Source organism: Megalopta genalis, chromosome 4 (genome assembly GCF_051020955.1).
Source record: "Megalopta genalis isolate 19385.01 chromosome 4, iyMegGena1_principal, whole genome shotgun sequence".
Classification (NCBI taxonomy): domain Eukaryota; kingdom Metazoa; phylum Arthropoda; class Insecta; order Hymenoptera; family Halictidae; genus Megalopta; species Megalopta genalis.
In genome coordinates, this window is record NC_135016.1 from 7,419,594 (window position 1) to 7,436,193 (window position 16,600).

Sequence of the window (16,600 nt, forward strand, 5' to 3'; positions counted from 1 at the left end):
GTTTCGGCTCATTTTAAAGGGCGAAGTCTACGTTTTAAGACCGTTTTAGTTATTTTGATCTAGAGTTTCTGAGTAGCCGGTTGTCGCGTGTTATGCAGCGATGCTTCTCTCGTTGCCAAAAATTCAACTTTGCAGACCCGCGGGGAGCGCAACAAATTTTTCTCGCGAACGCGACTACAATATTCTTAAACCGCGAAGTCTACCCTGTTCAACGAGTCCAAGAACTTTGATCTGCGATTTTCTGACGCTGGTTTATCCTAGTTTGAATGTAAAACGCGTCGCCTGCATAGCAATATAACGATGACTAACTTGCACACGCAACATTGTGAATATTCAAACCGCTGCGATTCCGCGAACAAAGATCGTGCAACAATATACTTGGACTCTATTTACTAGGTATAGCGTCGCCTTCACCGCGGACACGCGATTCGCCCGAAAGAAAATATCATTTCTCGGCGATTGTTCGGTGTCTGTCCGGTTTAAATGCGATAACCTCGTGAAACGATTCAGGCCGCGGAACAGTGTTGATTTTCCATTCTTGGGCGGCGAGACTGCGTGTTGGCATGGCCGCAAGCACGCGTCCACGCACGTGATATTTCCGCGTCACGCAGTACTCGACGTGGTTTACATTGTCAGTGTAGAACGCGAAAGCAAACAACACGGACAGCATAATTTCGCGGCAGGGGAATGATGCGTGTTGAACGTGTTCGTGATGCAAAACCGCGTATTCGAAGTTCCGCACGTCGATCTGAGAAATTGCAATATTACAGCTCCGCATTTTCGCTCGTCCCGTCGGCTGTCGTCCGAAATTACTGTAATGAATACAAAAGTTGATCGCTGGATTTACGCATTGAGGACGAAAATGACTAAATCGAGGGGAGTGCAAATATTCGAGGAATTTAAGAATACTGTCGAATTATTTTCAACTTTTTAGACTTTTTAGAACGATTAAGAGACGAAATAAATGCCTAAGTAGCCTGCGTGTCTTCCAGTTAGAGAGGACAATTTTTATTTTGGAAAAAAATCCGCGGCTTAGTAACGATCGAATGCTCGCCGGTCGAAGAACTGCTGTCAATAAATTGTTATTATGAAGATATCGAAACTGATTTCAGAGAGGTTTATTGGTCGCTAAGTCATGTGCTTGGTTATATAACGTATCCGGAGTTATTCTCAAGGCACACAGGACTATGGTACTGTTTAAACAACGGACATTTGTTATGCCGCCACGCTCTGATATTGTCATTCGACGCGCCATTCCTCTCTATTTCTCCTCCTAATAGACGCAACCCGTTCGTATAGGACAAACTTCGCTCCACAAATTGGTCGGCGCGCGTTCAGCATAAATCCATCTCGATAATAGCGCCGATTGTTCCCCATTAAAGCAGCAGTCTGCATTAAACCCGCTCGGAACGGAACGTTTCGAATCACGGCTCTTTAACCGGGAGAACACCTTGAAAACTGATAGCCGGACCGATTGTTCTCTTGAAACCGAATCAAGTTTTTCCTGCGAAATTAGGACAAGAAAATGCCGTCGGAAATTTCCTGTTACGATGAGATTTCATTAACCTTTTTCACTTATCTGGAAATTCGAGAGCGACTTAATTGCTAATTATCTACATTCGAAATGGATCGGAAATCTTGGGCTGAAAATATCGACGATATTCGCGCTGCCGTAGTTTTATGGGGAAAAATCGGAGAACGATCTACTTGTGCTTATTTTAAAGGCTGAAATCTCTACTTTCGTACTGTTTCCTTGTTTTCTAGATTAGTATATTCCTACATATGTGCATTCCTGCATATTGCATAGTCGGTGGAAAAGTAAAAGTAGTTGCAGCGTTGTACGTTACAAATGAAATGGAAGCCGATCAGAAATCTTGGTGTGAAAAATCGGCGTTGTCTGCACCATTGTAATCTAAAGTCTCTACCTTCGTGTACCGAAACTGTTTTTTGGTTCGCTATATTTGTACATGACACAGCGGGTGAAAAATTCAAGTTAGTCGCGCTTCGGAACGTTACAAATTCAGAACTCGGCGCAGAGTTCTGAAAAAAAACGCTGTTAGCTAGTCAAACCGCGTTGGCTTTGAAGATTAAAGTCTCCTCTCTGCTGCGAGTGCACGAAATTCGATGTACGATTCTCGCTGGCGTTTTATCGAACTTCGAACGGAAAGCGTGCCACGGGCGACGCGGTGTAAGATCGGCCGCGCTTCATTGCCGAGTTCGCAGCCGAAAATGATTTTAAACCAGAAATGCGGTGTACAGGGTGTCAAAGTCGAAGCTTCGACCTGTAAAACAAGCCGAAGCGGATCCCCGTGCGATTTTCCTTCACGAAGTTACAGCGTCTCGAAGTTCGCCATGTCTCGGCCAAGATCTTCGGTGTCTGATCACAGAAAAATGATCGGAAAGCAAGCAGATCGAACCGTATCAGTGGGTCGAGCTGCGCAGTATATAGCAAACGTGTCGGCCGACAGTCTTTACGAGGTCGTTTGAGCATCGCGGTTTCTCGAGGGGTGGTTGTTTGATCAAGAGAGACTCGACTCGTTGCGTTAGTCTCGAGGCCGCCGGCAGAGAGCGGAGGGTTGCCGACTTCTGCTCGCCACTTGAAAGTCGTCGTACACGGACAGTTATGGTTTCTGACTCGGCGGCGGGCCGGATATAGCCGGGCTGAATATATTTTACAAAAATTCTTGCTTGAAAGAACCTAGTCACCCCTTGTTCACGGTTCTCCGAATTTGTTGTGGCACCCCGCGCCCCGTACACGTGCAATCGCGTTCTCCGGTTCTTGTTTTAGCAGCGTATTGTGTTGTCGAACAGCGAGAGGAAGAAGTGAGAGAGACACAGAAGGAAAAAAAGAGAGAGAGAAAGGTACTCGCGTTATGCACGCGGTTCGTCCGATACGTATGTCGTTTCTTGTTCGAATAAAGAGGCCAGCTGGCTTTCAGCGAAATAGATTTTTGTTCGAACGCCGAGGCAAGGATTTCCAGTAGAATATTTCAACGGAGGATCGGATGCACAAATCATTTCTATTCGTGGATCACGTGGATCCTGTTCTCCGTAGTCCCACGGTTCCCCGGAACTCTTCCTCGATTAATTGCTTGCGAACGGCGGCGTGGAACACCGGGTTTTCCTGTCAGCCCGGATTCTCGGCGGGCGCGAAGCACGAAAAAACTTGCTAACGTGGATCGATAAACATTACCCCATCGGAATCAAGAAGAACCACGCGTTCTTCTTGCCGGACCGACGAACTTTCTGCAGTCGCGATGCTGTTGTTGCGAAACTTTCCCGCGTGTAAATCGATAACAAAGCGATCGTTAAAAGCCGCCACCCGCCGCGCAACTTCCCCCTTCGAATGAACACCGTGCCCGGGATTTCTTCGCGTCGATTACGCGTTGCCGGGATCATCGGTTACACGATTAAACGGTTTACTTAACCCGACACATTAATCACTTCAGTTGTACCTGACCGAGCCTTAATCTGTACCAAACTCGGATTTACCGCGAACCTAAACTTGCTCGCTCTCGACCCTGCGAGGCGCCTCGATCGGATCCAGTCCAGATCTCGTTGAATCCGAACAGAATTTAATAAGAAATCGAATCGAAACGGGGCTCAATGTAGACCTCGTCTGGTTTATCTGGGCGGATCTCTAAAGTAGTTTAACGCTAAGAGACTCGAAGATCTTAGAAACACTGCCACGTTACTTTCCATTTAGCAACATTGTTCAAAGAATAGAGTATAGTCATTTCTTCCAGAAATGTTCGAAGATCGATCTGAGAATACTGAGTCGTGATTTTTTGGGTCTTGCGCCTCGTTTTTGTAGAAACTCGAAGTAGTCAGCGAAAAAGGCAGCGGACAGCATGCTGGTGTACATTAATATGAATTCATAATAATGCTGGAATAAAAACGATGGCTCAACTTTTTTATTTCCGATTTTTTGTCACGATTCGAAGGCAATTCGGCGGATTTTCTTACCTGACTTACACTCGAACAGACTATTTTATATTGTCACACACTTTGTATCATATATAGCAATAAATTAAATAGGCGTAGGACTAGCACAGGGAAATTCACAGCATCCCGAAATTTGGCATTTCAGGGAGAAATTACGGTCCCTCTCTTTCATCAATATTACAGCACAGAACAATTTTTGACAAAAATTGACCAAATTAGACTGACGATAAATCCTCAAAAAATCATAATAGGATGACGCCTTTTTCAGAAAATCAAAGCTTCAAGCCTCTACTTTAAGACAATATTCCTGGATTTAAGTTTGACGCACCCTCGCCACTGTAACCCATTAAATGTTAACGAAACCCAATAAATCGTAATAAAATTTATTTTGCTGGACCAGACACGAAGTTTTTGAATTAAAACAGCGTCGTCGCCTCTGCACGACCGACGCCGAAGCATGAATCAGAGACAAAGGCAGAGCAGCGTGGCCCGTCAGCCCATCGAAAGACGAAACTAATCCAGCGAAATCCAGGTTGGGTGGAGACTGTCAGGACGATCAGAAGGTGTCTTAATATCTGCGCGGAGTTTCTCGGAGACCATAAGTCAGTCGGTTCATTTCCCGAATTCGGAGACGGCTTCGCGGGGGATGCCGGGCTCTATCTTCTCTGTTCAGAAGCGCTCTTCCGTCCCCGGGGGGAAGGGGGGTTCCGTCTGTGGGGGTTCGTTCCTTCAGCAACCAGTGTTCCTGTAGTTGGCTGCCGGGGAAGCATTAGTATGCTTCAGCCAGCCCCTTCCACGGTTCGTTACGTGGCATCTTAGGCCCGATAAGCTCGGCCGAGGAGCGACAAGGAGGACGCTCCAGGCCCGAGAGCAAATCTATTTTAAATTCTCGTTCCGCCACTGCCGCCCACACCACCCCCCTCCCCCTCGGCAGTCTTTCGAACCAGCACGGCGAGGTGTTTTCGCCGGCGTCGGTAGCGTAGCATATTAATTTCCGATAAATCAAGCCCCCGCTCTCCCCCCGTTCCCGGCCGTTTTATCACAGCCCCGCAACGCCAAGCCGCAGCGCGATCCGATCGCCGTATCAGAATCTCATTTACCGGAGAAACGGTTTCCACGGCCGCTTTATTTTCCTTACGTTCCATCCCACCGAAAGACTCCAGGGAAGATCGGCTTTCCCAGGGCCGGACGATCGCGAATTCAGCAACGCAAGCGTTCGCCAACCTCCGGAGAGGGTCTCCTCCCGTGATGGATCCTTTGGTTCACTCCTACCCCTGTCTTTCTCTCTCTCTCTCTCTCTTTACCTCTCTCTCTCTCTCTCTCTCTTTATCTCTCTCTCTTTCTCTCTTTACCTCTCACTCTCTCTCTCTCTCTATCTCTCTTACACTCTATTTCTTTCTCTCTCTCTCTTTTCCTCTTACTCTCCCTCTCACTCTCTTTTCTCTTTCTCTCTCTCTCTCTCTCTCTCTCTCTCTATCTCTCTTACACTCTATTTCTTTCTCTCTCTCTCTTTTCCTCTTACTCTCCCTCTCACTCTCTTTTCTCTTTCTCTCTCTCTCTCTCTCTCTCTCTCTCTATCTCTCTTACACTCTATTTCTTTCTCTCTCTCTCTTTTCCTCTTACTCTCCCTCTCACTCTCTTTTCTCTTTCTCTCTCTCTCTCTCTCTCTCTCTATCTCTCTCGTAATTTAACGAGAGTCCAAAGCGCGATCATTTCGGCAAGGGGAGAGACTTTTATGGTTGCAAAGTCGAATCTGGTTACCTTGAGGACCCGGAATCCTCTTGATAGCGCCTACTCACTCCGGTTTAGGCGAAGGTTTAGGTACGGTCGAGGACAAATATATAGGGACATATTTTAGGATGGAATAACTTCTCTAAAATTGAACCATAGGGGCGAATCTTTCTCCGAGATGATTGAAGAGCCAGACAATGCGTGCAAAGATTTTTGCTTACACTGCGATCGGTTGGAGCGACAAAAAAGTCGCACAGCTTTGTTTGACTTTGTCTGAGAATGTAACGAAAGTTTCGACGATGTTCCTTTTAGGTCTGGATCATTTGTGTGGGTGCTGAACATTTCGTCGAGACTGGTTAACGTTGCTGTGTGTGCTGCAAACAATTAAAGTAATTGAACGGGAATTTAATTAAGGTAATTGATATCCCAAAAGTTAAGCAGGGCTTCAGACATGCCCCTTACCCGTCTCATGCCCGAAACGAGATTCCTCTTACGGTGGACGGAGAATGAATTAAGTCTTTACTAATTCGTATAATAAATATTGTACGCGGATCCGTAGTCTAGTCGGACGTTTTATTCGAATAATTCGTTATTCATCATGAATTGTTCTATATATTTATTAATATAATTCTTTATTCGAACGAATTATTTCTCGAATGTGATTTTATTCGTTAATTCTGTCTTTCATCCGACAGCTGAATAAAATTGTACGAAAACATCATCGTGTCCACGTCGATAGAAAGAAAATAGCTTTGAATTGTAACCGTCTATACCGGTCTATTTTAGTCGGACATTTTACTCGAATAGTTCATTATTGATCGTGAATTATTCTACCTATTTATTAGTATAATTCTTTATTCGAGCGAATTATTTCTCGAATATAATTCTATTTGTTAATTCTATCTTTCATCCAGCAGCCGAATAAAATTTTGCGAAAATAGCTACGAATTGCAACGGTCTATATCGGTCTATTCTAGTCGGATAGTTCATTATTAATCATGAATTATTCTATCTATTTATATTAGTATAATTCTTTATTCGAGCGAATTATTTCTCGAATATAATTATATTCGTTAATTCTGTCTTTCATTCGGCAGCCGAATAAAATCTTGCGAAACCATCGTCGTGTCTACGTCGATAGAAAGAAAATAGCTACGAATTGCGACGGTCTATACGACCGTGCAACTGATTTTCACCTGCAGGTAGACGGTGGCTAGGTTTCCGTATTCGAGGTCGGTGATTTCTTCGCGCGGCATCTATATTCATGTTTAGCTCCCGGCCCAGAGATACAAGGGGATTCCGGCTTAAATAAAGGAAGCCCGAATGCGGACCACGTCCCGGATCCACGGAAATCTCATTCTCAAAGAGAGGCGATTCGATCTTCCGGGAGAGGGCCAGGGAGCCCCAACGGCGAGTAATGGTCGCGGAAAGGCTTCGTTAATGCTCCGCCGCGATCCCGGGGAATCGACGAAACCGATTCAGGGGATCGTAAATCACGGCCACCGTGAACAGAGGAAATAAATGTCCTGTCTGACTCGCGGCCGAAAGAGTCCGCGGCGGGAACAATTTACGATTAACTTGCGCGACGTATGGGTGCCGGGACGTGTGGGCATAAATCCCTTGTCATTCGCGATCCTTCGGATCGAAGGAAATGCGATTCTTCGGTCGCGGTTGATCTGGGTTCGACGGTATTCGCCAGGCACGAATGCTTCTTCTTTGATTCGAACGAGACCTGACCGTTCCTGATTATCGTGGACACCGAGGTTCGTGTTAGGGCATTTCCCGGGTCCTCTTATAGTTCTAGATGTAATTAAACTTGGATTGGATCCAGCCGCACAATTTTCGGGCTACGATAACACAATCAGATTCAATTAAGGTCTCTGTTACAAGTTAATTCTGAAGAATTTATGTTTAGGATATTCGTATGAGTGTGACGAGTGTATGTGTGTGTATGAAAAAGAGAGAGAGAGAGAGAGCAGTGCACACAGTGTGTAAAGGCAATTGAGAGTTGCCCTGAGTTCGAGTTAGGGAAACGTGTGCTCCAGAGAACTAAGCAAGGGATATTAAGGAATATTATTATAAAGAAATATTATTACAATTGTCTCATTGATCTACACATTTTAGACCTACTTTAGAGGTCTACCTTCACCATTTTTCTGCCACATCAGCTCAATTAGAATCGACTGAAATTTTGAACAGTGTTCTATTGAACTCGGCTATGCTTCAAGCTCGCTAAACAACTTTCTCGTGTTTGTTTCAGAAGGTCCATGGAATAGTGACGCAACCATGATCAGGATGAAGTTTTTTCGGCTCGTTCTGGCACTCCTGGGAGGCACGCACGTCCTCTGCGCACAGCCTTCAGCCTCCCCTACAGTGAACAGCTCCGGTGAGTACGATTTTCATTATTTACAGTGCAACGCACTGGAAACACTTGTCAGGGAAGATCGGAATCTTTCTGACGATAACGCGGCACCGATGGAGGCCTGCCTCAAAGAAGTGAACGAAAGAACTGAACCGAAAAATTGCCCTAAGAGCGGTCGCAATAGCGTATCACCAGTGTCGCCGATCCTATCGACGCGCGACATCCATTTTACCGGACCGGACCGGTAAGAAACCGTGTTCCTTTCATACCCTTGTGCCCGTCGGCTGCCTCTATTTTTTTTTTTCGAGATGTATCTCTTTTCCAATCATCCCCTCGAAACCGTTAACGAAGCTACGCGACGACCGAATCTGGGTCAAAGTGTAATCAATATCTGCGCCCACAATTCCACGGATTCATCAAAATCGTGTGCAGGTAGACATCGGCCGGGTCTCGGCCGCTATTAACCCTTCAGATGTTTGTAATTTCCAGAACAATTATATCCTATGCTAAGACTTCGGAGATGATCACGAAGGGTCGAGAGTATCGCGCTTCGAAATGGAGTTCCGCTTTTGACCAATTTGCACGCGACGCGAACTGATACCTGTCCAAGCAAAGGATCTTGAAATCTGCACTGAAAGCAGCATAGTTTGCGCAGAACATGTCAGGAAGAGTAATCTGCGATGTGTTGCAACAGTTGAAAACTGTTAATCCTTTCATAGGCACTGGGAACTAAGTTATCCGCTCACTTTTAGCGCGCGTATGGACGCCAGGCTTAAATATTCCCACCGTTGAGATGTGCTGCCGTCTTAAAAAATTCATATTGTGCCCACGAAAGGGTTAAGTGCCAAGATTGAAAAATTTTGTATGTTCTTCTTAAAATATTCTATGTGCCAATAGAATTAGTATAGATATCGCCTGCACGTCTAGCATCGTTTTTCTAGAAAACAATGTAACAACCACATTCGATTCTTTTTACAAATAGAATGCGACACGTACAGACTTTTCTCCAAAAAACAATTCTTTCCTTCGTAAACTAATTAATGTAAGAAATAAAAAGCTTTCTTGTATTTTCAAGCTATTACGATATTTTGCAATTCGAGCTATTGTTAATATTTTGATGATAGCAGTGTTTTCTCTTCCTCCGAAAAGATTACATTGTTTTCCACGAACTCTCCTCATTTCCGTATTCAGGCGCACACAGCTATAAAAATTGTAGGAAAATTTAAACAACTATGACCGCACAAATTTCATGAGGCAACCCGTACCGGTGGTTTTTCGACATTCGGTTCTTTATACAAATAGAATGCGACACGTACAAACTTTCCTCCAAAAAACAATTTTTCCTTCGTAAGCTCATTAATGTAAGAAATAAAAAGCTTTCTTATATTTTCAAACTATTGCGATATTTTGCAATTCGAGCTATTGTTAATATTTTGATGATAGCAGTGTTTTCTCTTCCTCAGAAAAGATTACATTGTTTTCCACGAACTCTCCTCATTTCCGTATTCAGGCGCACACAGCTATAAAAATTGTAGGAAAATTTAAACAACTATGATCGCACAAATTTCACGAGGCAACGGTGGTTTTTCGACGTCGGCGCGTTTAGCGTTAAAATGATTGTACAGGGTGGCTCGGCGGAGCCACTTCTGTTTCATTGTGCGACGAAGTGGGAAAACTGTTCTCGAGCAATCAACCGAATCAATTCCGCAAGCAATTGCCAGCGGTCGTCGTTCAAACGAAGGAGCGCCTCCCCTCGACAATAAATGGCAGGGCCTTCGAGCCTTCTTTCAAAAGTAAAACGACTCCTCCGGATCTCTCGGATGCAACAAACTTAATTGCCTTCCGAAGGTCACTCTCCCTACTGCCGGCGAACCGAGCCACCACCGCCACCCTTTCACCGTTCACAATCGAGGGGAACAATCCCGGTGAGCGCAGCCGATCCATTCAAGTCCTCCGGCGGTCGTCCGTGCTAGTAATTTACGCTCCGAGCAAAATAATCTTCTTTCCCAGCCAATGAATTCGAACGGGCCGGGAGTTTTCGAGGGCCCCGCGCCACCGATACGACAAACGCGATCGATAGACCGCAGCTTTCCGTCTTGCTACGCCCATTAAATATGCTTTAATTCCCCCAATTTGGCGCTCGAGTCGCGGGTAATCGAGCGTGTCCCAGTGGAATTTTATTTTCCGCGGGATCCGGCGCTCCATCGACTTCGGTTTAATCGCGGCTGATCGCCCCCCGTGTCCCGATTTTCGATTTCCCGCCCGGTTTCCGACCGATCTAGAGCTTCTGGCTTTCGGGCGAGGCGAAAAAATAATCGGTCGCCTCTCGTTCGCCGATACCTCGATCTCGGTATTCCCTTTTGTGTTAAACATTTCGGTGCTCCGAAAATTTTCTCCCGTCTCGTCCGACTCGTAATAATTAACCCTTTCGGTACGAGCGCCGGATATATCCGGCATCCATCCGATGACCAATATGGACGAGTGCCGAATACATCTGGCATCCATGAAAGCCATATTTCTGGAGGCCCTTTACAGAATGTTTACAGAAAACATTTAAAGAAAGATTTAAAAACGCGGATAAAGCACAGTTATTACTTAACGCTTAAGAAAATCTTCGTACAAAAGTGGAATGACCCTGCGTTATGTGCGCCCCGTACAGTGGGAGTGTCACGGCGAACAACGCGCTCGCACCGAAAGAGTTAATCGTAACGTCGAATTCCCTCGCAGTTAAAGATTTCAGGGCACGGCCGAGGTTCGAACGGCCTCGGAAAATTGCCTCGATATATCTCGAAACCGGAATACGCTTCTGAAAACAAAGCCGTCACACGGCTGAATGTCTCTCTGGACCGGTTTCAGGGACCGCGACGATCGCGGCCGCCCGCGATGACGCATGGGACCCGCGCTATTGAGAATTACACCGTCGCCCCGGAAAAATGGTATCACCCCGTAAAGTGTCGGTAATTTATCGAGTAATATTCCGCGACACCGCGGGCTCGGTGCAAGACGGGCTGGTCGCGAAAGATCCGCCCGGGGCGGCCACGAGAACGCGATAAATTCAATTCGGTATTCGTCATCCTGGTTAATGGACGAAATTCCACGGTGTGTTTCGCGTTTCCGTTTTATTGGAAACCGATATCGACGGATGGACTCGGCGTAGACGGGGAGGGGGGCGGGGGGCGGGGACAGTCTAGACCATTTCGCACGATGCCGTTTTTTTTTCCCTCCCCGTTGCATCGAACTTCTATTCAAGTCTCCGTGTCGTCTAGTTCCTCGAGCGCCACTTACGGCTTGATTACGTTCGACAAGAACAAAAAGTCGATACTCGCGGCCATTCTCAGCCGTTCTCGGTGCCCCGCGGTTCCTTGCAGAGGCGCCCGTAGCTGCGGAACACGCTCGTCTGTGCAGCCACGTGCCCGCTGTGGCGGGATCTCCCTTTGAAGTTGCAGCCTGCAACGCGATCCGGTGCAGCCATCGACCGAGAATATTTATTTGCTGGTATTAATTAAACGAATCTCTGTGAACCGGGACGGAACGTCTGTCGGAAAGTGATGCTTTTCATCTCGCGGACGACGGTGCTCGCGCTTTTTCATTCGGCTTGTTGCCATTTTATAAATCAGCGGAGAAGTGTGCTTCGCCCGTGAAAAGAGCCCGGGCTCGCGCCTCGCAACACCGTTGCGATTCCATTAATTAATATTTAAGTTCCTCCGGCCGGTTCTGAAATTATTTTCCGTAACGTCGACCGTTGCAGCCTGCGCAGCTCGGCGTTTCAATTTACCTGGGACAATTCGGTGCCCCCGCCGGGATGAAATTGTACCACGGTCCGCGCACGGTGTTTCGAGACGTTTCGAGCCGTTCCGGAGCGGACTTAGCGCGCGGAACTCGGTTAGAAGAGGTTTTTCGGCCAAGACTCCGACAGCTCCGGAGGCTGTTCTCGCCGGGCCCGCGTCTACGACGCGTTCCTTAAAGCGTTACACGGCCGAACTTGCGGAATTACATAACAATGTGCGAGACGATAGCGCGTATAATAACGGATAATTGTACTCCGGGACTTTAGAACTAACCCGCTCCACAATGATCCCAGCCGCCGGGATCCGGGATACGAAATTCAGCCAACTCGCTGCGCCCGACGCCTGTTTACTTTGCCTTGAGTGCTCCGAGGGTTTACCGGCGGCTTTAATTAATCTATTTTTCTACCAGCACCTGGCGCCATTGTCGATCATTACGGCTCCGCGACGGTGTCGGATCCAGGCCAACGGGGACCGTTTTGTCGGCGGTAAATCCTTCTGTGTGACGAATTAACCGGACCGAAATTAACGAAGGTTTGCAGAACTTTGGTTACGACAATGCGGAACATTCAACGATTCTACGGGTCAGCGCGATTTTTTTTCGCGAACGAAACCGCCGGATCCTTGAAGGGCGAAGTTTTCTCTTTCCAGCGAGAGCAAAAAGTCGATTCTAGAATTTTTTGGCGCCATTTTATCGCTGTTTGATTCGAGAGCGTACATTCAGCAAGTTTCTGAGGTCCCAACGCGGCAGCTAAAAATTGAACGGAAGTCGACCAAATTCAATGTGCTGTAACTTTGTTGGAAAAAATCGTGGGGCAACGTTCTTGAGCTTATTTTAAAGGAGAAGGTCTCTACTTTTCGACTGTTTTAATTATTTTAATCTAGAATCACCGTGACGATGGCAGCTGCGAAATTTGCAACACTGTTAATTTTATACAAATTTTATCAACTTTGAAGATCGTTCAGGGCTTCGAAAAATTTTTTTACCGAATGAAACCAACGGTAGCTTATAGCGTGAAGTCTCCTCTTTCCAACGAGCCCAAAAACGTTGAATTACGATTATTTGTCACTGTTGCCGTTCTCTGAATGGGCATTGTGCCCATTATATAGGAATAACGATCATTAAATCTCACGTGTGAAACACTGTTGATATTCAAACCAGTATAACTCTGTGGAAAAAAATCGCTCGACTATCTACGTCAGCTTATTTTGTAGCGTGAAGCCTCTACTTTGACCGCGTCAGTATTGTTCCGCAGTGAAAAATTTCTGTACTAACCAGTAATTGGAACAACAAAGGCCATATTTTCACGTTTCGACTGATCGTACAGACTCCAGTTTTTATTACATGGAAGTTTCTTGCAATCTATGCAGAACGAAATGTCTGTTCTACATTGAATTGCACACTTTATCAACGATTTCTAAGAAAGTTTGATCCCGTGTCTGGCACGCCACGATGGAAACTGCTGCATCGAGAGCCTGCGACGATCCCGGAGCGTCTGGTTTTCCATCGGAGCCGGTTAAGCCGCGATCAGACGGACGATTTATCAAACTCCTCGGACGACACTGTCGGCAGATATTACTTCGGCCTTTTTCCCCCCGTTTTTGGTCGGGTCCCCGACCTTATTCGCGCCGGGATTATACGCGATGGCGTGTATAATGCGGGTCGCGTTGCCGCGTGACCCCGATATCATCCGGCGCGGGTTGCACCGGTTCGGCTCGGCTCGGTTCGGTTCGGTTCAACTCGGCTAGGCTCGGCTAGGCGAGTAGTGCACACACCCCGTCGCACCCTCCGTCCAACCGCCAATCTCGAGACACGGTAAAAACTAAGATTACTATGCAATGCAATCAGCGGCGTACCCGGGGTTCTTTCAGATTAAAACACAGTCCGGGATTACCGGTCGAAACTGCTGTTTTGCCGGGAGCTGCTTCCCAACGAGATTGTCCGACCGCCGCCGCCTACCACCCTCCTTCACCCTCGTCATCCGCGACAAAAAGTTGCGGGAGCAACAGCGTTCCGAGAGAATCGTCCTCTGGCCGAAGAAAACGCGGCGAACGAGGCTCGTATCGTTCGTTGATGCCGCGCAACTCGTACCACGGGAAACCGCGTTTTTAACTGAACAACCGGTATTTACGTATCCGCCGAGCATTTTTACCTGCGCCCCCTCCCCTCATCCCTGTCGCGAATCTACCCTCAACGATACGAGCGGCTACCACTTGTTGGAGCGATCGTTGCTCCTCGTTGCCGGATTCCGTACAGGTTTCGTTACACGGAATTTCCTTTATCGCGGATTTCCACGATGATACTTCCCCCGTCGGTCCGTGTCTGACAGCTGTCGCCTTTTCCACTCGCGGAGAATTTAACCATCGAAATCTGCACGAACTGGGAAGTGCGCGCCGCGATTAAATCATCCTGAAAACCGTTTATGGTGCAATATTAGCGTGCTAGATTCATTTTCCTGGATTAAAGTAGCATTGTAGTGGCGCGTTCTAGTAATAATGCTGTGCAGAACGACTGACGATAAGATCCTTATGGAGCATTACAGTAATTTCTCCCGGAAATGTTCGGAGCTTGGAATTGAAACCGACAGTTCTGAGAATGGTAAGTCGCGATTCTTCGAGCATCGCTCTCCTCGCTTTTATAGAAACTCGCGGCATTAATGTGAATTCATAATAATGCTAGAATGAAAAACGATTACTTAACTTTCTTCGTTTCTAATTGTTTGCCAAGATTCGATGGCAATTCGGAGGCCACGTGCCACTATTCGATGGCAATTCGGAGGCCACGTGCCAATATTTGATGGCAATTCGAAGACCACATGCCAAGTTTCGATGGCAATTCGGAGACCACATGCCACTATTCGAAGGCAATTCGAAGACCACATGCCAAGATTCGATGGCAATTCGGAGACCACATGCAACGATTCGACGACAATTCGAAGGCGACATGCCACTATTCGATGGCAATTCGGAGACCACATGCCACGATTCGACGACAATTCGAAGGCGACATGCCACTATTCGATGGCAATTCGGAGGCCACATGCCACTATTCCACGGCAAATTGAAAGCTACATGCCACTATACGACGGCAATTCGGAGGCCACATGCCACTATTCCACGGCAATTCGGGGACCACATGCTACGATTCGACGGAGATTGGTCACATACTTTGTAGCTCCGCGGTTTTTCTTAACTGACTCACACTCAAACAGACCTTTTTGTATTGTCATTCGGAAATTCGCGGCATCCCGAAATTTGGCATTTCCGGGAGAATTTACGCTTTCTCTGACGCGTTATCCCGCGAAGCAGTGCCGTGCCTGCGGCGCCACGAACGAGTATAAACACGTGCGCGTGCTTTGTTATTAGATTGAGAGCTTTAATTGGAAAAAGTTTAGTTCCATTGACACAACATAGAAGCGAACTAAGTGGCCGCAGACGGAGCAATAACAGAAGCCCGTGTTTACTCGTCTGCGGCACCCCGCGAATGGTATTGTCTCGCGGTATAACGCCTCCGTGACATCGCAGAAGCGGCATCACGTCGCGAGATATCTCGTCTGAGACCTTATACGTACAGTATCGGTGTCATGACATACACATCCATGGGAGCGGAGCGGTTAAATTCATACGGAAAGTTCAGCATCGGCTGAATATTGTTCGAAGACGATTGATTTATTAGTGCATCTATTAATAATGCATCCATTAGCGATTCGCAGATAAGGACGCGGTTCTGCAATTTTGACCAGAACCAACCAGAAACAGAATTTAACTCATGAGAATTTAACTATCAGAACTATAGGAGAACAACGACACATTTCCAGCACTTTCATCTCTTTGGACTCGAATGATTTTCTGGTACAGTGAAAGATGTTGAGGTTAATTGTTACTGTTGATGAAGGCGTTCGATTCTTATTACGGGAATAGTGTAGGCTACATATTAACTTATTATAATTATAATTAAAATTTGGAGAGATTGCATTCAAGTACTGCTGCGTCGGTTTAATAATACTGTATTGATTTCCCACACTCTTAACACGTTCGTTATCAATGTCACACACGCGTGGCGACCACAATTTTGCGTTTCACGTAAAGAATATCAAATGAATTTTGCATATACAGTGTGTGCAAAAATTATGCTATTTCCGAGAAATCAGGGATTCCTGAGGTGATTTGACGCAACTTTTTCCTTTACAAAAATTTTCTCCGAGGCATCGTTGACGAATTATTCGTAAAAAACACTGACCAATGAGGGGCGAGTTCGCTCGGCGCTAGGCGACCGAGCCAATGAGCAAAACGGGGCTCCGTGCACTCGTTGGCTCGGCCATCGCGCGTTAGCCAAGCTCGCCTCTCATTGGTCACAGTTTTTCGTTAATAACTCGTAAACGAAGTCGCGGATCGCAATTTCGCTAAGGAAAAAGTTACTTCAAATGATCTCAGGAACCCCTCATTTCCCGGAAGTACCATAATAAGACACTCTGTATATATATAAATAATATAGCTTCCCTTTGACATAATTTCTACCAGATTACGATACGCATTTAATACGAGAAATATAGTAAATATATATAACTACGTAAGTTGATCCGTGACGCTGGTAGCGAACGCGTTAATAATTCCGCAAAATCGCGCACGATTTTCCCCCGATGAAGTTTTCAGAACGCCTTCAGATTCGAGACCCTCTGCTATTTTCTCCAGCGAAAAGTTCCGTGGAAGAGGAACGGATTAGCATTGCAAACAGGCTGCGTATCACGGGGTCCGCGGGATCTCTGGCGCAATAAAC

General features: G+C 46.5%; 1 protein-coding gene across 6 annotated transcripts in view; it reads left to right on the forward strand.

Annotated features, from left to right (window-relative positions):
• The window catches only part of LOC117223693 (zwei Ig domain protein zig-8), a 249,541-nt gene that overhangs the window by 10,973 nt on the left and 221,968 nt on the right, over positions 1-16,600 (forward strand). For 5 of the 6 annotated variants that reach the window (XM_033476107.2, XM_076521231.1, XM_033476111.2 and 2 more), the window contains exon 2: positions 7,937-8,062. In XM_033476107.2, coding sequence (XP_033331998.1) covers positions 7,963-8,062 — 100 coding nt within the window. In that variant the 5' untranslated portion in view covers positions 7,937-7,962. The remainder of the gene's footprint in view (positions 1-7,936; positions 8,063-16,600) is intronic. The other variant, XM_076521234.1, reaches the window with a different exon arrangement.